At 36.8% G+C, this 26,235-nt stretch overlaps 1 protein-coding gene across 2 annotated transcripts in view; it reads left to right on the top strand.

Annotated features, from left to right (window-relative positions):
* Nucleotides 1-26,235, top strand: part of mylk3 (myosin light chain kinase 3) — a 37,595-nt gene that overhangs the window by 4,074 nt on the left and 7,286 nt on the right. The window contains exons 1-10 of one of the 2 annotated variants that reach the window (XM_083550865.1): nucleotides 905-1,759; nucleotides 4,161-4,251; nucleotides 7,904-8,150; nucleotides 11,017-11,447; nucleotides 12,134-12,239; nucleotides 16,797-16,890; nucleotides 18,237-18,346; nucleotides 19,536-19,677; nucleotides 20,472-20,542; nucleotides 25,381-25,509. In XM_083550865.1, coding sequence (XP_083406991.1) covers nucleotides 1,193-1,759; nucleotides 4,161-4,251; nucleotides 7,904-8,150; nucleotides 11,017-11,447; nucleotides 12,134-12,239; nucleotides 16,797-16,890; nucleotides 18,237-18,346; nucleotides 19,536-19,677; nucleotides 20,472-20,542; nucleotides 25,381-25,509 — 1,988 coding nt within the window. In that variant the 5' untranslated portion in view covers nucleotides 905-1,192. Of the gene's footprint in view, nucleotides 1-904; nucleotides 1,760-4,160; nucleotides 4,252-7,903; nucleotides 8,151-11,016; nucleotides 11,448-12,133; nucleotides 12,240-16,796; nucleotides 16,891-18,236; nucleotides 18,347-19,535; nucleotides 19,678-20,471; nucleotides 20,543-25,380; nucleotides 25,510-26,235 lie in introns of those variants that run through there. The other variant, XM_083550866.1, reaches the window with a different exon arrangement.

The following is a 26,235-nucleotide window of genomic DNA, read 5'->3' as shown; positions in this document are numbered from 1 at the left end:
TGGACATGATTTTGGACCAGATTCTGAGGTTTGGTACTGGCCTTTTTTCCAGAGATCTGAATAAAAGATCAGCGGATGAATCACAAAACAGCAGATGGTAAAAGTAAAATATGTACTTCAAGACACAAAAAGCCATTGAAAATTTTAAACTGTTGCTCTACTGGCCTATAATGTATACATGAACTGACAGCATTGTGATTGTCAAGACGTCTTGTCCTTTTCATCTAGACAGAATGAATATTCTCTCTATTTTTTGGTACCATTTTGTGGCATCTCCAGGATTCAAACTTCAATCTAATGATAACTGACTAGAGACATGAAACCTAAAACTGCTTTGCCTCTCAGGAACATTCTGCACTATTTCATTTCACAAAATGTGTTCTGTATTGTGCAAACACAATGACAAGAATCCATGCTTCTGTCCAGTTATTTTCTGCCTCTATTTTAGTGAAAATAAAAGAAAGCCCCTGTATCAGGTATCAGTTGTTTTTTTTCTTTCTCTAACAATGTTTTCCTGGCAGGAGGCAGCATGATTAAATTCTTTGATTGAAGAGAGAACACATTTGACATTCCAGTTTGCGAATAATCTTCATACCCATGTCCCGAGGGATTTATTTTTACAGTAAGAGTCAACCCAAAGTCATAGCAAATTATAAGACAGATTTGTCAAGGGAAAACCACTAACCCGATTTAGACAGACCTGCATAATAATTCCAAATGATTCTGTTCTACTTTACATTTTATAATTTTAATGCCCATTCCTAAAATACCATTCCTTGTCAATAGCATCTGTCATGTTAAATTTAAATGTTTTAGTGACGTCAAGGGACTGCTGGAACTTTGGCAGCTCTGGGCCCTATATAAAAGCGCCTGAACAGAGCGAGCTCAATAGAGTGGAACAGAAAAGGGGGCGGAAAAATAGAAGTGTGGCGATAAGATACCAGAGTGGAGGTGTTTATTTAAGTGGTGTCATGTCTCTGGTGCATACTGACACCATTCTGGACGAGCTGCTTGTTTCAGTGGGAGGCACAACAGCACCAAAGAGAAGCCTTATGAGGAGTAAGATAGGAGGGACTGAAATAGCATTTCTGATAACTTTTGGTCTCTGTGCCCCATGGATTAGTGGCACTTCCTTCTCCTGCATTTTTGTCTTTCCCCTGAGCTGTTATTCTAACTGTGTTTTACTCCAATCATGAGTAAACCGGTGACTCTGGCCACCTGCATTGCCAAGATGTATGAAGGTGCCAAGCTGGACAACTCTGGAGCAGTATCTGGGACACCAAAGAAGGCCAGTTCAACTCTTTTGGGAAATCTTGGTCACATTGAAAAGAAAATAATCCTCCTGGAAGGAAGAGTTGAACAGATCACAAATACACAGAGTTTAATGCTCCAGAAATTAGAATCAGTATGCCAAGGAATAGGTGCGTTGGAGAAAAACTTTGAACAATTCAGACAAGAAAAAACTCTGGGACAATCTTTCATGAAACCTCTTGATAAAGATCAAGACATGAGTGACTCAGGTGTGATTTCAGAGGTCAGATCCCTTTGTGAAGAAACGGTGGCCCTTCTGATGAACTTGAAACAAGAAGGCCAGCGGCAGAGAAAAAAAATTGAGGGAATAGAAAGTTCAGTGTCCACCCTGGATAAAGTTTTCGGGTACGTGGGCGAAGTTTTTCGCAGCTCAAAGATAGTAGAGTTCATTCTCAGTGGTGTCGTGCCTTGGAGGAAGCAAGGTCTTCTAAACACATCAGAGGATGAGGTTAGTGAGCTTCTGGGCATAAAGAGGGCTTTTGTCTGGGTTGTTTGTATTTGTTACCTGAGTAGCTGTCTGAATGTTAATACATTTTATGAAAGAATTATACCTGAGACAAAATCTGTGTTGTTTATTATATCTTATGTTAGTATATTGAACTTACAGCCTTGTTGCTTAATTCTTGACATTTAGTAAACAAAGTCCACGTTCCATTGGAACATGTTTTCTGAGTCACCAGTATGAGCACAGAGAAGTTTCATGTTTCATATGCCATTGCAAGGACACTTGACCTGGATTAAAAGTCTCTAAAGATAAACCATGAAACCATTGTTGTACTTTCTTTTCCTTTCTAGCTTTTTTTTTCTGTACTGAAAGGTATGGAAATTGTCTAGTAATTGCAAAAAAACCCCAACAAAACTTAAACCCTAGTAACATGTATGTTATGACAAGATACTACCAGACACAGCAGTGTTTGGTCTTCAATTCTATATGATTCTTTATAATATGTTATTGTGTCATTATTTAATAAATCAAAAAGTAATGTTGTCAGTTACTGTAAAAAAATAAAGAGTAATAGAAAACTTGGGATATGCTGTTATATTCTGTAAACAGAAACCAGCTTCCTCAATCTACCATACCATTAAATATTTTCCTATAACAGCAGCGCTTTGGGTGTTTCATTTGGTACAAAATTTAGTGTCTGATGTAACATACTTGTTTTGTTGCTTAAAATGTTTCCCACAAATTCTGAGATTCTAATTTCCAAAACAAAACAAGAAAGTTTCTTGCAGTTGTGTTTCTAAATGTACATCAGTTTTAAAAAGATGTATCAGTTCCTCTCTACATGCTCCACTTTCTCTGCAATAGAAAGGCAAAATACTTTGGTTTAATTGCCTGATCTGTGGTCAGACAGCGTAACCACATTGTTAAGTGAAGTGTGTGACAAGCCAGGCCTGGAGAATGCTATGAACACTCAGGGAAAAATTATGTAGGAATGTGACTGGGAACTGTGACAGCACATAATTTGCAGTTCTCCTAGTCCAGTCTATGCTTTTGAAAGGAAAAAAAGATTTGAAAAAGTACCTTTTTGTTGTTTTTAAGGCTCAACTTCTGAAAGAAGGAGCACTATACATATAACCAATAATCGAGAGACCTGCAGTACCAAACATAACATTACAACCAACTGCCTTATACTGTGTAGGTCCCTATTTGCCATGCAATTACTCCACAAGACCTCTGAAGGTGTCCTGCCAGGCACCAATACATTGGCAGATCCTTTAAGTCCTCAACATAATTTGTAGTTTGGAGCCTCAATGGATCAAACTTGTTTGTTCAACACATTTCACAGATGCTTGATCAGAATGCTTTGTGGCAACACACATTATCCTGCTGAAAGAGGCCACCAGTAAGGAATATGTTTGCAACAAAGGGGTGTGCTTGCTCAGTCTTTTGGTAGGTGGTAGGAAGTAACATCCACATAAATGTAACGGCCCCACAATTTCATAGCAGGAAATTGCCCAGAGCATCACACTGCATCCTCTAGACCAACAATTTCCCCATAGTTCCCATGGTTTGATTCATCGGACCATGCCACCTTATTCCATCGCTCCATGGTCTAATTCTGATGCTTACATGCCCAATTTGGAGTGCTTTTAGTGGTAGACAGAGGTCAGCATGGGCACTCTGACCTCTCTGCATCTACTCAGGCCCACATGCACTATGTGTTCTGAAATCTGTCTATCAGAGCCAGCATGAACATTTTCAGAATTTTTTCTACAGTAGCTGTTGTGTGGGATCACTTTTGGTAATACTAACCACCGCAAAAAAGGACATTCCACAACACCTGCCACTTTGGAGATACTCTGTCTTAGTTATCTATCCATCTGAATTAAATCTTTGTCAACATCACTGAAGTCCTTATTAATTTTTTCTATTTCCAACACATCAACTTTGAGAACTGACTGTTTACACATACCCAAACATATGGCACTATAATGAGATAATTCATGTTATTCACTTAATTTTTAAGTGGTCGCATTTTGAGTCACAATGTTATAGAATATATTATTTTCTGATTTACATTGGTACAAACACTGCAGACCAATCAGAATAGCTGAATTTGTTGATTTTCCTCTTGCTGTGTATTTATTGTTTGATTAGTTGGAGCCATTTATGACATCTTTCATACAGATAATAATAAACAAATGCCTCCAGGGTCATTTTTATTTTAAATGATAACAGATAGACAATAGGTGAAGATCCATATAATGTATGTTTTTCTTTTTACCTAAGGGGGAAAAGAAAATCACAGTGCCACCATGGCTTTAAACCAGAAATGCGGCAGCAGGTTCTTCATTTCATCCAAAAGCAATCTGTCACACCTTTACTGTTTCTTTCTCTCCCACAGAAAAATACATCAGATGATGCCACAAAGGCCAAAGGCTCTTTCTGTCACACAGGAACTCAGGTTCCAGAGGAAATTAATGAGCAACCTGCAGGTAAGAGATCGAGTCTCTCACCAAAGTCTGTTGTGTTATCAGCGTTTTTAGAGGCAGAGCTTCATCATCAATTTGTAAGACATGCATTTCAACCAAGCTTTCAAATTCTTTGGGTTGAAAGCAAGATGTGTTGATAATAAAAAATTCTTTTTTTAGGCTGTATTGTTCACATTATGAAGTAAAATAATTTTTTTTTTATCCAGTTGGAGGCTATAATTTTATATATATTTGTGTGTGTGTGTGTGTGTGTGTGTGTGTGTGTGTGTGTGTGTGTGTGTATATGCAGACCTAATTTGAGAAAAATTAAATTTTTATGATAAACAGATTTTTCCTGGGTTTAAAGGTGAGTGCTTGCGTTTAAAATAACCCTGTTTTTAAATGCTTTAAAAAAATATTAAAGTCATGAACTACACAGAGGTTATATGCCAATCTCATGATATAATAAACATTTCCAGCCTTAATAATATTAAATCTTTTAAACAAATTTGCAAACTTTAAATATGGCCCTTAATTGCTATTTAATTAATCTTTTCAAAGCCTTCGGTTCTGAATCACAAAGTTAAGGACTGTTACTGACAAATTAACCTTGATAAAAAGTTTATCACCTTAATACTTTTTTGTATTTTATAATAAGAATTCGGTACCATGGTTTCTCCAAAGCAGTGTTCTACATTATCAGTCAGGTCCTGTACAGAACACTTTCAATACTTCTCTCCATGTGCACCAAGTTGCCAAGTGATAATGCGTGAAAAGAAATGCAGTGGGAATCTTTGCATGCAATGCTGGTTCGCTAAAAGGTTAGAATTTGTCATGTGACACGTGACACCTGGAAAACTGGGAGACTGGATAGCACTGACACAGGGAGAAAAAACATAACATAAACATCTAAAATAAAATTGCGTTATAAGATCTGACAGATACTGAAGGTTATTCAAGTCAGATTAATTTCCACTCACATGATGCTCACAGTCTTATAATTTTATAATAATAATAATTTTATGTTTAATAATAATTAAAGCAATCAGCAGCACATATAACAACAAAGCTAATAATTGTAACAGCTCCACCTTTAAAATTAATGTTGTAGTGAGTATGATGGTAACGTGAATTGAATGTATCGTATGTTATAAATGTAAATCAGTGCCTGTAGCGAATTTTGTAAAAAAAAAAAAAAAAACAGGCTTATGGTCATTACAATAACCAGATTACATATATATATATACAGTGAGAAAAATAAGTATTTGAACACCCTGTTATTTTGCAAGTTCTCCCACTTAGAAATCATGGAGGGGTCTGAAATTGTCATCGTAGGTGCATGTCCACTGTGAGAGACATAATCTAAAAAAAAATAATCCAGAAATCACAATATATGATTTTTTTAACTATTTATTTGTATGATACAGCTACAAATAAGTATTTGAACACCTGAGAAAGTCAATGTTAATATTTGGTACAGTAGCCTTTGTTTGCAATTACAGAGGTCAAACGTTTCCTGTAGTTTTTCACCAGGTTTGCACACACTGCAGGAGGGATTTTGGCCCACTCCTCCACACAGATCTTCTCTAGATCAGTCAGGTTTCTGGCCTGTCGCTGAGAAACACAGAGTTTGAGCTCCCTCCAAAGATTCTCTATTAGATTTAGGTCTGGAGACTGGCTAGGCCACGCCAGAACCTTGATATGCTTCTTACAGAGCCACTCCTTGGTTATCCTGGCTGTGTGCTTCGGGTCATTGTCATGTTGGAAGACCCAGCCTCGACCCATCTTCAATGCTCTAACTGAGGGAAGGAAGTTCCCCAAAATCTCGCAATACATGGCCCCGGTCATCCTCTCCTTAATACAGTGCAGTCGCCCTGTCCCATGTGCAGAAAAACACCCCCAAAGCATGATGCTACCACCCCCATGCTTCACAGTAGGGATGGTGTTCTTGGGATGGTACTCGTCATTCTTCTTCCTCCAAACACGTTTAGTGGAATTATGACCCAAAAGTTCTATTTTGGTCTCATCTGACCACATGACTTTCTCCCATGACTCCTCTGGATCATCCAAATGGTCATTGGTAAACTAAAGACGTGCCTGGACATGTGCTGGTTTAAGCAGGTGGAACCTTCCGTGCCATGAATGATTTTAAACCATGACGTCTTAGTGTATTACCAACAGTGACCTTGGAAACGGTGGTCCCAGCTCTTTTCAGGTCATTGACCAGCTTCTCCCATGTAGTTCTGGGCTGATTTCCCACCTTCCTTAGGATCATTGAGACCCATCGAGGTGAGATCTTGCATGAAGCCCCAGTCCAAGGGAGATTGACAGTCATGTTTAGCTTCTTCTATTTTCTAATGATTGCTCCAACAGTGGACCTTTTTTCACCAAGCTGCTTGGCAATTTCCCCGTAGCCCTTTCCAGGCTTGTGGAGGTGTACAATTTTGTCCCTAGTGTCTTTGGACAGCTCTTTGGTCTTGGCCATGTTAGTAGTTGGATTCTTACTGATTGTATGGGGTGGACAGGTGTCTTTATGCAGCTAACGACCTCAAACAGGTGCATCTAATTTAGGATAATAAATGTAGTGGAGGTGGTCATTTTAAAGGCAGACTAACAGGTCTTTGAGGGTCAGAATTCTAGCTTATAGACAGGTGTTCAAATACTTATTTGCAGCTGTATCATACAAATAAATAGTTTAAAAATCATACATTTCTGATTTGTGGATTTTTTTTATAGATTATGTCTCTCACAGTGGACATGCACCTACGATGACAATTTCAGACCCCTCAATGATTTCTAAGTGGGAGAACTTGTAAAATAGCAGGGTGTTCAAATACTTATTTTCCTCACTGTATATATATATATATATATATATATATATATATATATATATATATATATATATATATATATATATATATATATATATATATATATTATCAATCAATTGCATGGGCATGGACAAATATGGATGCTTTATGAAAATGTATGTTTATTATTAGTGAAGCATAGAGCATGAAGACAAAATATTATAGAAAATATTTGAAAGTAATTATGGTGTTTTAAATTATGTAAATCTTCAGGACACCAAACGGAACTTTTGCTATGTTTCCACATGGCCAAATTTAATTGCCAGATGCGTGCATCATGGTGTATTTTAATGCTTGATTTGAGACTTGGTGCATCAGTAAAACGTGTTTAGTGATTTAAAAAATTTCGTTGGAGTTTTTTTTATTTTATTTTTTATATTTCAGTAAACAAATGACGTCATGAATAAATGTGTGTTGCATTGAGGGTTTTAATTTCAGGTCTTTTATATTTGTGTATTTATTTTTTTAATAAAAATGGTCAAACAAAAATGGTGCTGTATTAATCGTGGGTAAATAAAATTAGTGCCGTTGAAATTAATTTGTGTTAACAGCCCTAATATATATATATATATATATATATATATATATATATATATATGTATATATATATATATATATATATATATATATATATATATATATATATATATATATATATATATATATATATATATATATATATATATTCCCTCCATATATATATACCATATATCATATATATATATATAGAATATTTTATTATAATGATGTTATGTATTATTTGTTCATTTTAAATTAATTTACTGATGGCACTTTCTCTTCTTTAGTCACATACAAGCATCAAGAGCATAAAATTAAGTCTCCAGCCCTCATTTCCTCTCCCGCTGTGACAACAAAAGTTCCAGTTTCTAAATCCCAGCGGAGGCCAAAAGAGGTGACGCTGAAGAGCAGAGAGCCAGGGCGAGTCCAGGCCTTTTCTCCTGAGAGCCAGAGTGAGTCCGAAGCTCCTGAAGTTAGTAAAGATCATAAGTCTGCAGAAACATTGACTGTGACTGCAGCTCCTCTGCTTGAGAGGTGAGCCTGTAACATCTAAACGATTCAGTCTTGTGGAACTTATTCTACTAAACACCAGTGTTGCAGGGATTTGAGTTTTACCTCACTGAATAATCTGACACACTCAGTTTAACTAATCGATTCCTTCGTGTGTTCAGTCAGGAACGAAAGAACAGAGTTAATGACATTTTCTCCCAGATAGGATTTAGGAATGTGTAAAATGGTGCTTTAACTTAAACACTCACTAACAGGACTTTCTGCTGTGTGCCATAACCACATACTCTGTTTTTCCTTTTAGCATTAACTACATCATTAAATGTAAGAGTAGCACCCTACTCACTACAAACGGTTAACATGTTTTTATCATTAGATTTGGTCATTGTTGAAATAAGAATGAATTTTGGAAATACATCACTTAGCATTTGAGCCTGATGTATTATTTTTCTGCAATGCTTTTCTGCTCAGCATGGTTGTAGAGAGAAAGAGTACTCTGTACTCTAGTCACTTTGATCCAGTCTAAATCTCATCAACCATGTGTTTTCACCTGCTAAACTGCCAGATGTTTGGAAGTGAAATTCCAGAGACAATTGTGTTTGTAGAAGGAGACAAGCAGCTATTGAAATCTAAGAACTGAGAAACTCTGCCACAGACAAGGTCTCTGAGATTACTAAGATACATTTTTCCCCCATGCTTAATGTTTGTTGTGAACATTAGTTGAAACGCAAGACCTGTATCTATATGATTCTGACTGATCTATCATTCCACTGTCTCTCATGCTGGCGCCAAACACATACTAATGAAAGATTCAGCATTGTGCTGCTGTCATTTGAAATAGCTGTTTCTTTTTACCCCATAGTTTGTGCCCTAGTCATTAGAGGATGAAGGTTAAAGCATGTGCTACTAAATGGAAAAAAAAAGCCACATGTTGCCATGAGTTTGACAGAGTAAATGATTTTAAAAGCGAGACAACTCTTAGGTGGTAGCTCTTTCTTCTCTCTCTCTCTCTCTCTCTCTCTCTCTCTCTCTCTCTCTCTCTCTCTCTCTCTCTCTCTCTCTCTCGCTCTTTTTTTTGTTTCTCTTTTGTATCTCTCTCTATCTCTCTAAAATACATCCTGTTCATAATTAAAGTACTTTCATACAAGCATCACCTCAGAGGACAGAACACACATACATACAAGTATACACATAGATCCTCACACACGTACACGAATGTACTCACACACCTACACAGGCCAGTCACATATCGACGTTGCCTCGGATGGTGTAGATATCCGACGCAGAAGGGAGCCCCTTTGCGTCGCTTTTCAACGTAGATGGCCGTCCTTTACACTTCAATGCAAATCCCGCGTCGCTTTTCAACGTAGATGCTCCTCCTATACACTTCAATGCAAGATATCTGCACACACACGTACACACACTTCCACAGTGATGTACGGTTGCATTGTTTGGAGAGGCACTGTCTGTGTGCTTTCTGATGACTGGAAATATTTCATGAAAAATGAAGCATAGAAATGAAGCTTCTGTGAAATTGTAGTAATGGAATTCTTCATGCCCCTTTGTGTCCTTTGTAAAGGTGCCTCATTCTTTTGATGTATGAGATTTAAAGACACCCAGGCAAACATCACCTGGGGCAGATTAATTTGAAGTTTTTCAATGAGAGGTTTAAAGCCATGATTTGATTTTAAGAAACTAAAGAGTTTCTTTAAACACTCCTGAAAAAGAACTCTTTGGCAGAGTTCCTGTTCCTTGCTTTTTCATTTTGCTCTAAGAATTGTGTAAAGCAAAAGTTGTAGAAAAATACTTAACCTTTCTTGTTATGTCACACTGCTTCTATGCATGTTTCATTTTTAGTTTCAGTAGCTTGCTAACCCTTGCTCTTTTTACATCACAGGAACCTTTCCATAAACCAGGAATGTTTTTCTCAAAACATCAGGTTCTCCAACACCGAACCATAGTCCTGAATCATCAAGCAGAACTTCAAATTAAAATGTATTTAAAATTGCTTCCTGAAATCAAGCATTGGCATATAAAGGACTAGGTTTCCTGAAAAGGATTCCAGAGCCAAAAAAAACATTAAAGTACTAAAATTAGTGATAAACCAATTCTCATGGATTGTTAATAAAGCTATATAGAAGCTTTAAAAAAATATTTAATTTTTTTGGTTAAATTGTGATTTCCTGAAAAGGTTCCTTAGTTCTTGAAAAGGTGTTTTTCATAATAATTGGTTGCATCCAGAATATGATTATTATCTGTTTCCTAACTCCTACCTTTGTAAAAGTGTTCTTAAAAGAGTCTTTGAATTTTTCAAAATGATAAAAAAAAAAAACAGAAATTCCTGAAAATATTTATAAAAAGAAAATAAGTTCCTGCAGTTCTGAAATAAAGTTTTATTTAAATTTGGGGAATTTTAACTGAAAAAAAAAAGAAATCCATTAAAAAGTTCATTTGTTCCTGAAAAGGTTCCAGCAGTGTAAATATGCCTTTAGTTGGAAAATGAACACTAAAAAGGTAACACCTTTAATATCCAACCTACGTGTGTTAACACACCAATTTTTCCTCGATTTGCCCAATGTTTAATGAGATGATAAAGCTGCAGTTCATGAAAAAAGGAGCAGGACTGAGAGCTGCTGCTTGTAGTTATCAGTAATTGCGATAAAATATTCTGTGTGAAGGAGCGCCATAGCTCATTTCAGCTGCAGAGTAAACACAGAGTTTCTGACAGTTTATTGCTTCCTAATTGGCAGTTCCAATTCACTCCGTTGGTCATGGCCTGCTGATTTCTGCCATTTTGCATGGTGTTCTTAAGACCAAGCTTTAATGTGTATGAATGTGATAACATCCATGTTGAAGGATTATTAAACTAATTATCTGGATTATGTATTTCTAGCAAAACCTCAGAAACACACAGTGCTTTAGAGCAGACAAATGCTCCTGTAGTTGCTCTCCTGCTGTCTGTGGATTCTTTAATTAAAAAAGAGGAGCCAAATCAGAAGAGGGAATGTGAGCATAAAACAAAAGAAGTCCCTAAAGCCAAGCCATGTCATGCTGCAAAGCCGGACCTGCCAATCACGGCAAACTTGGAACAGAAGGAGACAGCTGCTCTGGAAAGTCCACAGCTGAGAGAAGCTGAATATGAGCCAAGACCCGAACTGCTCACCCAGAAAACCAATACTGAGACTGTACATGTGGTTCTGGAGAACCCCGATACACCCCAGAGCAAAATCAAACCTTCAATAAATGTTGAAGTGGAGGGGTTTGTACCAGAGAGTGAGGCTGATTCAAAATCAACAAGTCTGGATTTACAGTTTCCTATCATTGGTATGTAAAATAAATCGCATAAAGCATTTGACAAAGTCTTTAGCACTTTAAAAGTTGGAGTCTGTAAATTATTTATTTTAAACTTCAAGACCACACACACACACACACACACACACACACACACACACACACACACACACACACACACACACATTTACACACAAGTTAAAAAGAATGTCCTAGTGTTTTAAAAGTGGTTTCTAAAAATAAGGCATGGGTTCCTCAAGTACATCTGATTTCATCTGTGCTACTCTCAGAGCTGCTGTTATAGAAAATAAATAATCACCAGCAATCAGAAAAAAATCTTTACAGCAATGTGGTGCAAATTACTTGTATTTACTTTATATATAAAGATTGGCCATTAAACAAAAAACTTAAATTTGGACTGTTGAATGTTTAAATGTAACTGCTATGAGCTCAATCTTAAACCTGTTATAGTTAAATTATATAAAATGTCACACTTTGTTAGCAGCTGTACCTTCTAAACTTATAATAGATCATTAGGTATTGTATGTGATTATAACAGTAACGACACCAGGGTTCTGTCATAGCTCTTGACGTAAATGTGAAAACTGTTCTGTACCATTATTTGCAGTAAAAGTCTCTGATGTCACCCATCACCTTGCACACCTTGCCAAGACATAGTCAGCTGTTTCATAATCAGTGTTCTTTTCTTTTTTGCTCAGATGATTGCCCTCCTCGACCTGCCCCTTTTGAGCATCGCATTGTCAGTGCCAAGCAGGTTCCCATCGGCTCCTATTACAGTGTGGAACCCAACAAGTTGCTGGGAGGGTGAGTGGGTCAGCGCCTTTTCTCCTGTCTATGGCATAAATATGTGGATGTGTGTACAGTATATTTCTTACTCTACAGAGGGAACCCTCAAAGTTTCTACATTGGTGCTTAAAAAATTGTGTTACCTTAAAATTCTCTACATTTCTTCACAAATATGATCTAAAAATCATCACATATTCTAAATGTAAACAAAAAAAAAGTAGTCTGTAGAAAATGTAATTAAATATTATATAGTTGGCTAATATTATATATTTATTTATTGCGGAACATTTATACCACGGTCTGTCGGAATCCTCTATTCTGATTGGCTCAAAGGTGTATGTGTGTCCAGACCATTGAAGGCACAGGTTGAGCTGGTCAGTTTAATAAACAATATAAAACAGTGCACTGCCTATAAACAACTGTTTAAAAGGCGATTTTAAACATTTCCTAATCTTCAAATTTCCTTGCATTGAGTGCCGAATGCCAGCTCATGGAAAACAAGGTGGCTTGCAGCAATAGCACATTTCTACTTTCCAATTCTTGTATTTATTGCCATGTGTGTTTATTGGTGTTATGTCTGTCTTGTCATTAGTCTTTGTGTTCACGGGTTTTTATTCACAGCTGTTCCCACTTCTGTTTTTATTAGTTTGTGTATGAATTAATTATGTGTATAAACTAATTATTTTTGGGGCTGAATATTGATGCATCTTAGAAATGTAACATTTTTGCAAGTCATTAAACTTAAATTATGAATATGACATGTTTGATAAATTAATTGATGAATTTTGATTAATTGATTAACTGAGGAAGATAACAGTAAAATGACAAATGATAAGAAAATTGCACAATTAATTAACCCTAACAGATTCATTATTAGTAGAGATGTAGCACAGAGGCATACCATTTTAAAAATAAAAATCCATATATAAAAAAATCTAAAGAACAAATTGTTATTTTGATCTATTTACTCAGCTTTGAAAACAGTAACAGATTTAACTTGTCAATGCTAGCAAATGACTATGTAATGTATTTTTTTTATATATATATAATTGATATGGTGACATGGAACAGTATTCTAACAGCTTTAAAATGAAAAGTTTACATACATAAAAGCTACATACATCATACTGTGCTCTTTCTTAGAGCAAATAAAATGTGCAAAGCTGTGAAATCTAAATTCTGATTGGCAGGAATGTGTTGATTAATTTTCTAATTACAGGTCAGTCATTTGACAACTTGTACGAAGAATGCTCCACAACAGCTTTTTCAGTTTTTTTTTAAATTGTTAATATGATGAGGTTTACTGTATGGAATTAAATGTTTATGTTTTATATATTAATAAAATGTGTATATTATAGTTTATATATATTTAGATATATATTTGCCATTACCGTTTAAGTGGAGAGCGGAGCTCTCATCGCTGCGGCCCGGGTTCGATCCCTGGTCAGGGAACCAACCCCAGCCATTAGGGTTGCACACGCCAGTGCACACTATAGTGCTGGTCCCAAGCCCGGATAAATAGGGAGGGTTGCGTTAGGAAGGGCATCCAGCATAAAAACATGTGCCAAATCGAACATGCGGATTATGAATTCGGATGAAGCAGAAAGAAAGTTTTATTAACATTTAAGTGGAAAAAAACCCCATAGGACATTTTTTTTTATAGGACATATTGTTATGTTAAATTTTTCATGAATAGACAGATTTTATTGTGGGGTTTTATACTCATCCGACAACATCTAAATATTTTAATATGTCATGTTACACTGAAAAAGTGAACTAGCTGTCCTGAAAGAGCAGGTTACAGCAGGTTATATTAAGCAGACTGTTGGGTTCTGCGTCAGTCTTTTATAAACAGATGAGTGGAGGATTAATTTGTTGCAGGGTAATGGAATGAGGGAAAGTGATTCAAAGCAAGGAAGCTCATTTGCGAAATGTGGGTTTGTCCGGCTGCCACATGAATTGACTCACTTGTGTTCATCTGTGATGCAGAGAAAACACAGCAAGATGAAACTCATTTGCTGAAATCTTGGCAAGTGACCTGAGACACACTGCTTCATACTTAATCAGGAGTACAACCTTGAACTTTTTGTCTTTTTGAATGAACTACTGAAACTGAATTGCGCTCAGCTGCATTTTAGATACCAAAGACAATACTGGCATCAAAAAGTTTTGGAAACAGGTAATGCATTACAGGGGAAGCATCATGGGAAAGGGGCCACTGGGTATATAGGTAAATTTATAAGGTTTAATTCATAAATTATATAAAATTACATTTCTATGTATATAGTGCTTTTATCAGTGAATACTGTCACAACGAAGAAATGCGGTTATAATTTTATTCAAAATGTTGGAATGTTGCCAGAGTGATAAGGAAAACTCCCTGAGATGAATGAAGACCAAACCTTGAGAGGAACTCAACTAAAAAAAGGAACCCATCCCTAAATAGTTCAATTGTTTTTTAGTTTAACATTTTTGGTGTTAATTTTGCAACAGGATTTTGGGTTAATTTAGTTCACTCAAGGATGCAACAATGCAATTCTTTCCAGCTTTATTTATGGATTAGTATTTATTTTTTTGGTATTTATTCATATTGACCTTGATAGGTTCCCTTGTGGTCTAGTGGTTAGGATGCGGCGCTCTCACCGTCGCGGCCCGGGTTCGATCCCCGGACATAGAACCAACCCCAGCCACTTTAAGTGCCGGTCCCAAGCCAGGATAAATGGGGAGGGTTGCTTTAGAACAGGCAAAAACATGTGCCAAATCAAACGTGCGGAGGATCTGCTGTGGCGACCCTTAATGGGAGAAGCCGAAAGAGATTTTTTTTCTTCATATTGAGCTTGATACATCTACCAGAATAGGTAAACTGGTCACTTTGTGCAGCTAGCAATCCACACCTCATTCATTTTTTGTTTATAATGTTATGTTTAAACTGTGTTTTAATAGCAAGCATACAGACAAATTAATTCAGAATCTATTAAAAATAAGCAATTCACAAGCTAAGTGTACATACTGTAGTGTGTCTCAGCTCCCAGTACTCGCAAAGATTAAGTGCTCTCAGGTGTGACGGCTTCTCTGCTTGCTCACTTGTGAAAAATTTGCAAGCATGCATTTTCACCATCTAGCAGCTGATCCTGTCCCATGTGTGCAGGTCAGCCATCCTTCAGCTTGCTATCAAACATATTCTACATCATAGAGATGTATTTATCCTGTGTGTATCATGTATGTTGTTTATTGTTGGACGATGTGGCTGTAGTTGTATTTTGCATTTTGTGCATTGCAGCATCCAATATGCAACTGCATTGTATCTCAATCCTAAAAGAATCCTAAAGATCTTTTCACATTTAGTTAACCCTTCACACATCCAATACAATCTATATATTTGTTTAATGTTGCTGTACATTAGGAGCCTCCCCTTTAGACTCTCTGAGTGTGTGATAAGGCCACACCAGTGGGTAATTTTAGTTTCATGCTATCAATACACTGTCAGCCTGGCATTCACCCATTTGCGTCCACTGACAATAGCAATGCAGATAAAGGCCTCAAAGATAGATATGTAGGCGTCGTGGGGAGGAGAAGGGGGTGGAGAAAAGGGGAGGCTGATAGCATGCGAAGGGGCAGATAGGAGCATGGAGCTGAATTACTGGGATGCATACAAAGACTAATCCCCTCCAATTGGGCACAAATAAATGCTGGGCTTGTTTCTCACTCGTCATGGACAGAGTTTATTTTGGGCAGTTGTTGACTCACACTCTACTTTATGCTGATAGGAACATTGAGTGAGCTTTCAGCAAAAAAAAAATATCCAGTGAAAGATCTTGACTATACATACGTTTTAGTGTGCCTTTTTTTAGCTTTACTCCACCTTTGAAATAGGTATATCAAGGTAAATGCTATGTTAAGCTTTATAGCATTTACATTTTAGAAACATTGCATAGATTGAACATATTTCTGTTTCAATTTCACCTTTAAACATTGGCGGATGGAATCTACATGAGAAACAGGGTATAGAGGTTTATGCAGAGCGTTCGTTTCGTTAGGTTTCTGGCTATAGAAAGGTATTTAAATGTCTTAGAACAAGTACATTATATTATAAACTGTGATATTCAACTACCTTTTTTCATGAGGACCTTGTCTTTAAATTGGTTATTTATAGGTGTGTGGTTGCAAAAGAGGATCTATGGTGGTTTGTGTTTTTATGCCACTGTAGCTAGATTTTTTGTTTATTCTTATTATCTCAATATGGCTTGATTGATTGGTGATAATCTTTCTTCAATTACTTGCTTCCTGTTTGAAGTATAATTTAAAGATATACTGTTTGAAGCTCATAAGTTAGTACCAAGAAGGCTTGTTTGTGCCCACTGAGGCCATGCTGTTTATTTTCATCAGCTAATCTGGTTTTCTAGAGTATTTTCAATCTAATACAATATTTTTCAATGTCAATGTGATCTACACGTCTTAGATGTAAAACATTACCAGCAACACCACAGCCAGCAACTAGCTTCTTGTGATGTTGCTTTGACTTTAAAATTAATTTGCCAATTTTTTATGAGCACTGTGTGTTTTCTGTCTCTATAGGGGTCGCTTTGGCCAGGTTCACACGTGTGCTGAGCTCTCTTCAGGTCTTACTCTGGCAGCTAAGATTATAAAAGTGAAAGGGATGAAAGAAAGGGTGAGTGGAAAAAACAACAACCAACACAACATCTTCTCTCCACCTCCACTCCTTTATTCTTTTGCATTCAAAAGCAGCTTTTGTGTTAAAGTTCACTGGCTGTCTACTATAGGCTTACTCCTGCTTTTATTCTCTCTCTCTCTCTCTCTCTCTCTCTCTCTCTCTCTCTCTCTCTCTCTCTCTCTCTCTCTCTCTCTCTCTCTCTCTCCCAATCTATTCCTTGTTATAGCCAACAGCATTATACAAACTCATGTAAACTCCTGCTGCAAAGCACAAAACTATAGGAACTATAGCAAAATTGCTAAAAAGAAATGGCACATAAACACTGTAAATCCTCTTCTAAATATAGATCTCTCTGATACATCAGCAGTTTATCAGTTTTAACAACAAGGATGTAGCAGCATGTTGAAAATATTTTATACTTTTTATAACATTTGAACAGTGATTATTCTTTATTATATATTAATGAACAGCATATCATTTTAAACATTATACATTTTTTATAAATGTGTGTTTTTTTCTCTTATCATTTTCTAATGTCAGTAAAACACTGCTTTGGTGTGAAGTCAGTTTTTCTTAATGTTACAGCTATTCTTCTAAATGTTACACACACACTGGAAATGCCTTAATTTTCCCATAAAAATGTGTTAAACAACCCATTACCACAAATGTCCACCTGTGAATATAAAATAATCACTACCTCATGACATACCACACACACACACACACACACACACACACACACACACACACACACACACACACACACACACACACATACATGCACACACAAACATAACGCAAAAAAGAAATCTTTTCTTTAAGTTAGAGAGACAAAGAGACCAGAAGATTAGAAGAGATGACCCAGGCTCTTACACACATTGCAAACCTTCACAGCGACAACACACAATTATGTTCCCATTTATTCCACTGAAAGCACACACACACACACACACACACACACACACACACACACACACACACACACACACACACACACACCACACACACACACACACACACACACACACACACACAAATATATATATCTAAAAGGATTTCTACAGTACATATGAAAAAAAGCAGCCCTGAGAACCAGAAATATAGAGTCAACCTGTCTGTGTTAAATGTTTTAAAATGGAAACTCACCATGAAATCCCGTCATCTCTTTTTGTCCTTGTGGATTCGAATTTGGTTGACCATTGATCTTTATTCATTGAAATCAAAATGTTAGGGTCAGAATTATTGAAACTGAAATAGAGGTCAAATCCAGAGCTGAGGATGACATGAGGTTTACTTCCACTTGTTTATGCCCCAATTTTTTACTCTTTGTTCATCCCTAACAGGAGGAGGTGAAGAATGAGATTGGGATGATGAACCAACTAAATCATGTAAACCTCATTCAGCTGTATGACGCATTTGAGTCTCGGACCAATCTCACCCTTATAATGGAATAGTAAGTAAACACTTTCATAAAAGATGGTTATTATAATGTGTTTTTCATGCAGAGAGAAATAAACACCCCTGTCATTCTGCACCTGTTTTTCACATTGGCACATTTGCTGTTTTTTCTTCTTTTTTTCCTTTTATATGCCTTAGCTTATTAATGCTTTGCGGTCTGATCTGACTCTATCAATTAAAAATGTATTTGCAAGACAAATTTCCTTTCACTCAGCATGTTTTTCAGCACTTCTGTTCTGGCTGAAAAGAACTGCAAGAACCCACATATTCACACACATATATACACAGACAAACACACACAAAAACACACACACACACACACACACACACACACACACACACACACACACACACACACACACACACACACACACACATACAAGTACATGCATACACGCATACACACACACTGTGCCATTTTTACTTCTGTAAGTGTTAATCAGACAAGACAGCTCTGACAGCTCTGGTTATGGTTCAGTGCATTTAATTATAATCAATCAAACAAACAATTTATTTGTTCAATTGTTTACAAAAAACAATTTAAACAATTTAACCGCAGACATCATATTATACATGGCTGACACGTGTTAGACTAACAACACAAAAAGTAATATTTTCTCACTTAAGGGATAATTGTGGCAGTATTTAAGATATATGTATTTCAAATATAAAATAGGATTTTGTCATTTGTATTTGATAGGGTTAAAGAAAATGGCGTCATATTTTGTATCAAAATACTTCAGTTTTAAAATACTGTAAGAAGTCTACATTATGACATCATAAAAATGCGGCCTCTGGTTGGTGCCTACTCAGCAGTTTGCCAGACTTGTTGAGATGAGAAAATGTATCCATATGGAAGAACTGTTGGTTATTTTAAAAAAAAATTATAATAAATAAATATATATATATATATATATATATATATATATATATATATATATATATATATATATATATATATATATATATATATATATATATATATATATATATTTGCACCAATTGTGCAAGTTCTCCCACTTAAAAAGATGAGAGAGGCCTGTAATAATTAAATATCAGGCATTTCTATATAAATATATATTATATATAATATATAATAAATATATTATTTATATTTATATATAAAGAAGAACACATTGTTAATTTATTTGAATTTATTTGTGGTTTGTGATTTTCCTGATCAGCGTCGAGGGTGGTGAGCTGTTTGACCGCATTGTGAATGAACAATATCAACTGACAGAGTTGGACGCCATCGTGTTCGTGCGTCAGATCTGTGAGGGAGTGCAGTACCTCCATCAGCAGTACATCCTGCATCTGGACCTGAAGGTGAAACGATCTGCACTCCATCTCATACACACCCATTAGTCTCACTTATACAGAAACCATTAATAATCATACACATAACAAACAGCATAAATCATTGTTTCAATCAATTCAATTTCTCTAACAATTTTAAATATAGTATATCAGCTGTATCTGTAATACTGTGTGTTATGTTCAGATGGAATCAAAATTGTTTTATTATCCAAAAAAAAGCACTGTGTTTAATGGAAAAATCCCATATCCACTACAGACTCTAGTAGTAAACTATTGATCATTATGGCTGGTGACTTGAAGTCTTAAGTGATTTTTTTTTTATTAATAGGAGTATATTTGAACTTGATTGCCTATGTCAAAAGGTTAGGATGTATAAAAGCAATTAAAAAGCCCCAGATCCTCTACAATGTCTCCAACTTTAGTAATTGCACAAAGGCTAAAAATATAATTTATTATAAAAAGAAAAAAGAAACCTATACACTGACTCTCTTATAATGTCATTTTGTTCATTGTTATTAAGGGTGCCAATAATTCTGATTCTGGTGATTTGATTTAAAATGCACTAAAACATTAAAAGATGCTCTAATTAATAGTTGTGCATACCACATGGACAAAATATTTTGAAGAAATATTTGATAATATTTTTATAAGAACATTACAACAGCAAATGACAAAATAATATATAATGTATGAGCATTTAATACCTATGAAACTCTATGACACATTGGATCCTCATAATAAATGGGTTGATTTATTTGTTGATTTGTTTATTCATTTACTTTCTATAATTTCTTCCCACTCAGCCTGAAAATATACTGTGTGTCAGCAGCAACAGCAACCAAATCAAGATCATTGATTTTGGACTTGCTAGAAAGTAAGTAAATCATGTGGTTTTTTTTCTATTGGCAGATGTTTCCTGTATCAAACAGATGCCCTTGATTACATCTGAAAAGTTATTTGTGATGGTCTGAAGGGAAAAAAAGATCCCTAGTTGACTGTAATTATACTTCTCAGCAGTTCTCATACACTGTCTCTGATTCACCAGGCTACAGCGCCTTTATCATCCGGCCCCCACGTTTGATTTAGCAAAGCCATTACCGCAATCACGTCTCCACCTACATGCTTATTCAGAACAAAGATTGACATGCCGATATCATACGAAAGATTCACAGGCAACAATTACATTTTGAGATGCATGTGGTATTTGTCTGCAGTTCTGAGTCACTGTGCTGGACTGCTTTGTGTTACATAATTGTTTCTTATACTTACCCTGAATGATTTTCTCTTCTTTAAACTTAGAACATCATGTGCGTCATGTTTTCAATAATATACTCAATTCTCAGAAGATAAAACAGTATGTCATGTATAAGTCATCTGTGTATTCTCTTCCTAAGAAAAATATTAATACAGTTATAGATGAATATAATTTCTAAGTCTCATTAATAAAGTAGAGATTTTTATTTAGGATAGGATCTTTAGGATTATCATGTTCATACACTGCCCTCCACTGATATTGGCACCATTGGTGAATATGAAAAAAAGAAAATTGTCTTTGTGTTTAAAATATATTTGTTTAATATAGTTGTGCCACAATTATTGCCACATATATCAAATAATATGAGGTAAAATATATTTGAAGTACATTCATATTGATATTTTACATTTTTGTTTACCTAGGTGACTAGTAGTAGGATATTGTTGAAGCTATTATTGTATTATGTTATTTTTGCCAGAGGAACTGGACATTTTGTAAGAATGCATCAACATAGAGCCTATCAAATATCAAAAGATATTAAACACCTAACTGCTGCTGCCAAAAATGTTGGTTAAAATTGGGCAATGATTGGACCTTCCAGCAGAACAATGATCCAAAATATGCATCAAAATCAACACAAAATTAGTTTACTAATCATTACTGATCACCTGCAATTGCCATTTTAGTCCCCTAAATTAAACCCCATAGAAAACCTATGGTATTTTTAAAGGAAAGTTGAAGGAACTGTAAAGATTCTGTATGGGGCAATCATTTTAGATCAATTGCCATGTATTCTTGAACTATCTAGGCATTATAAGAGAAGATTCAGATCTGTTACCCTGTCGAATGGGGGTAGCACAAGGTATTGATTAAAAGTTTGCTTATAATTGTGGCACACATATACTTAACAAAAATTTTGTATTTTCTTTTTATAAAACTGTGTTGTGTTTGCAGTTTTTTGATATCATGAGAGCAAATTTTTTTTTGTGATTCTTTAAACGAAATATAAAAAAATTCAACAACACATCTTTCTTTGCTCATATTGTACTTGCCAATAATGTTGTCACTACCAGACTCAAACTCAATTCCCCATTTGACATCACAGCTTTCAAACATGGCCGCCCTTGTCTCCAACTCCCAATACACACTTGCAGGTTCATGTTCAAGTCAAGAGTCGAGTCAAGAAGCTTTTATTGTCATTTCAACCATATATAGCTGACACAGAGCTAAGGACTAGTAAGTGTCAAGTCAAGTCAAGTCAAGTTTATTTGTATAGCGCTTTTCACAACAGACATTGTCTCAAAGCAGCTTTACAGAAAACAACAGTGAAGGTGAATGGTGTGCGTTTGTCCCTGATGAGCAGCCGTGGCGACAGTGGCAAGGAAAAACTCCCTTGGATGATATGAGGAAGAAACCTTGAGAGGAACCAGACTCAAAGGGGAACCCATCCTCATATGGGTGACATCAAAAGTTTGGTCATAAATCTTCAACAATACAGAACAATTTGTGATCATCATAGATCCAGCATCAGCTTCTCCATGCCAGGGCCTTTAAACACTCGGCATCTACTTCTCCATGATCATCCATAGGTCCATAATCTTCACGAGGTGGGATGTGACTGGAGCTGGCCAAACCTCAGGATGCCTCGGGATGGGGAGAGAAAGAGAAGCAGTGGAGAGGAATTAGCGTAGCTGCTGTTCATGATATTAACAGCACAAGTTGATAATGTGCATGTAATCATATATTCTGGAGCACAAGGTTGTGATGTGATGTGTGTGATGTGTGTTATGTGTAGGCTTTGCTAAAAAGATATGTTTTTAATCTACACTTAAACTGGGAGAGTGTATCTGAACCCCGAACACTGTCAGGAAGACTATTCCAGAGTCCTCACCACATGAAGTGCATCTTGTGCAACCTGGTGCAAACAGTGCAAGGCAGACAGTACAATACAACACGAGACAGTGCAAGACAAAATAAGACAAAGCAAGACAATACAAGTGTAGGACAAATACACAAAACACAAAATAGTGCCACCAGTAAACCTACTGTATATTGAACAGTGCAGTGTGTAAAAGAGAACTGAGTACAGGAGTGTACATGTAATTAAACAGAATTTAAACAAAATGGTTTGTGCAAAAAAACAATAACAGCAGATGTGCAAAAATGGCATGTAAACAGTTTATAGTAACGAAGTGATGTAATATGAGTGGTACTGAAGACATGGATGTGTGTAGTGAGTACGATTGTATGTTGAGTCTGGGTTGTACAGATCAGTCACACAGTTGAGTGTGTGTGCGTAAGTTTTAGTTAATTTTTGTGTTGAAATGCCTGATGGCTTGAGGGAAGAAACTGTTGCACAGTCCAGATGTGATGGCCCGAATGCTTCTTAACCGCTTTCCTGATGGCAGGAGGGTGAAGAGTGTGTGTGACGGGTGTGTGGGGTCGTCCACAATGCTGTTGGCTTTGCAGATGCAGTGTGTGGTGTAAATGTCTGTGATAGAGGGGAGAGAGACTCCAATGATCTTCTCAGCTGCGATCCGAGATGGTGCAGTTCCCAAACCAGGCAGTGATGCAGTTGCTTAAGATGCTCTAAATGGTCCCTCTGTAGAACGTGGTCAGGATGGGTGGAGGGAGATAGGCTTTTCTCAGCTTCCTCAGAAAGTAGAGACGCTGCTGGGCTTTCTTGGTGATGGAGCTGGTGTTGAGTGACCAAGTAAAGTTCTCTGCCAGATGAACACTAAGGAATTCCATGGAGGATCCATCGATGATCAGTGAAGAGTGGTCTCTCTGTGCTTTCCTGAAGTCAACAACCATCTCTTTCATTTTATAAATGTTCAGAGACAGGTTGTTCACTCCACACCAGGCTGTTAACCGTTGCACGTCCTCTCTGTATGCTGACTCATCGTTCTTGCTGATGAGATCCACCACGGTCATGTCATCGGTGAACTTGATGATGTGATTCGAGCTGTGCATTGCTACACAGTCGTAAGTCAAAGGGGTGAACAGCAGTGGACTAAACACACAGCCCTGTGGTGCCCCAGTGCTCAGTGTGGTGGTGCTGTATATGCTGTTTCCAGTCCGGACTGACTGAGGTCTCCCAGTTAGAAAGTCCAGAATCCAGTTACAGAGGCTCAGCTTCTCAATCAGGTGCTAATGGATGATTGTGTTAAATGCTGAGCTGAAATCTATGAACAGCATTCATACATATGAGTCCTTGTTGTCCAGGTGGGTGAGGGCCAGATGGAGGGTTGTGGAGATGGCATCATCCGTGGAGGGGTTTTGGACGATACATGAACTGCATGGAGTCCAGTAAGGAAGCACTTCATCACGATGGGTGTGAGTGCGACGGTATGATAGTCATTGAGGCAGAAGACTGTAGACTTCTTAAGCACAGGAATGATGGTTGTTGTCTTGAGGCATGTAGGAACAACGGCGCTGCTTAGGGAGATGTTGGAGATGTCGGTAAAGACATCCACTAGCTGTTCTGCACATTCCCTGAGCACTCTGCCAGGAATGTTGTCTGGTCCAGCAAACTTCTGTGTGTTAACTCTGCGTGTGTTAACGCCGCCATGTTGTTCTGCACCTCAAACCGGTCGTAGAAGTCGTTCAGTGCATCTGGAAGGGAGGCGTCACGGTCACAAGCAGGTTAAGTTGTCTTGTAGTTCATGGTTGCCTGGATTACCTGCCACATGCGCCGGGTGTCTCCGCTGTCCTGGAAGTGGTCGTGGATTCTCTTGGCGTGTGCGCGCTTTGTTTGTGTTTTGGTTTGTGTTTTGATATGGAATCCAGTAAGAAGGCATATCATGTAATCATATATTGAACCTGATATGTAGGTGTGTCATGTTCCTAGAAACTTAGAAACTACTATGCAGGCATGTTACATACATACTTTAACTTTTCTCTTTTCAGAACCCAATAAATAATTGTGTCCTTCCATATGTGGAACTTAATATATAAATGTAAATTAGGAAAAAGGTTTTAAAATATCATTGTAAGGAGTCCATATATGGGTTTATGGATGTGGAGAGGGAAGACATTCAGGTAGTTGATTTGAAAGAGACAGATGTAGAGGGCAGGGTGGAATGGAGACGGATGATCCGTTGTGGCAACCCTGATGGGAGCAGCCAAAAAAGGAGGACCATGTCCATATATGGATGTCATTAACTGTACATGTAATTTCCGTACATAGAGCCCAATAAATAAGCATGTCATATCCATGTACGAAACCTAATAAGAAGATTGCCTAATCCTTCTGAGGTTATTTCAGCAAGTCTCTGTTGGTTCATATATGGAAATGACAGTAGCTCTGGCTTTAATGGCGTTAATATCTATCCTGTTTTGTCCAAAGCTATTTTACCTCAGTTCAATTGGACACACAGTGGGAAATTTTAAATGTATAGAATTTATGATGGTTTGAATACTAATAAATGATGTTTATTGTTATTTGTGTTTTGCAGATATCGACCCAGAGAGAAGCTGAAGGTCAACTTTGGGACGCCTGAGTTTTTGGCACCTGAAGTGGTGAATTACGATTTTGTGTCATTCCCTACAGACATGTGGAGTGTTGGCGTCATCACTTATATGCTGTACGTTCAAAACCATAGACAAATATCAAATCTACACTAGTGCATGTTATGCCATAAAGCTAAAACCATAACCTTTACAAAATAAAAAAGAGATATCCAACAGGCATTTTTCACCATTATTTTTTTATTTCATGCCCACTGGAAAAAAAAAATACATTTAAACCTATTTGAGAATAGCATTGCATCTGGGAAACGGCATTTTAAAATGGCAGAAAAAGCCTATTTGGTACTGAGTAACTGAGTGAACTGAATTTTTTATTTCTGGTGCTCTTTCTGACTTTTAATGTCAGGAAGATCAAAAAGGAAATGCAAATGCCACAGGAATGAAAGCCTGACATCTGAGCCTGAGGACTGAGTGCTTCCACTAATCCTCTAATGAAAGGCTCTGGGCTTTGAGAGATGACTAAGAGGTCCTGAAAGCACAATATCTACTCAACCCCAATCACAATTCAACAACAAAGTGCTTCTGAGATGGGTCATGGCCTGAGTAGTCACATGAACACATAAAAACAGTGTTTTCTTGGTCCTGGATTATCAAGGTTAAAAATGATGCACTAAAGAAGGAAAATATTATATAACGAGGAACAAACTTTTTTATTATTGAACGCATGATGCAAAAGCTGCCATAAAACTGCCATGTCTCAGAGATTCTGAAATTAAGATAATTTCTTAAATGATAATTAATGCTTCCTTAAAGTGGGCTATAGGTTTCATAGATGAATGTTG

This window comes from Silurus aristotelis (assembly GCF_946808225.1).
Source record: "Silurus aristotelis genome assembly, chromosome: 9".
In the NCBI taxonomy this organism is placed as follows: domain Eukaryota; kingdom Metazoa; phylum Chordata; class Actinopteri; order Siluriformes; family Siluridae; genus Silurus; species Silurus aristotelis.
Note: the sequence above shows the minus strand (reverse complement) of the source record. Positions and strands in the feature narration are given on the sequence as shown.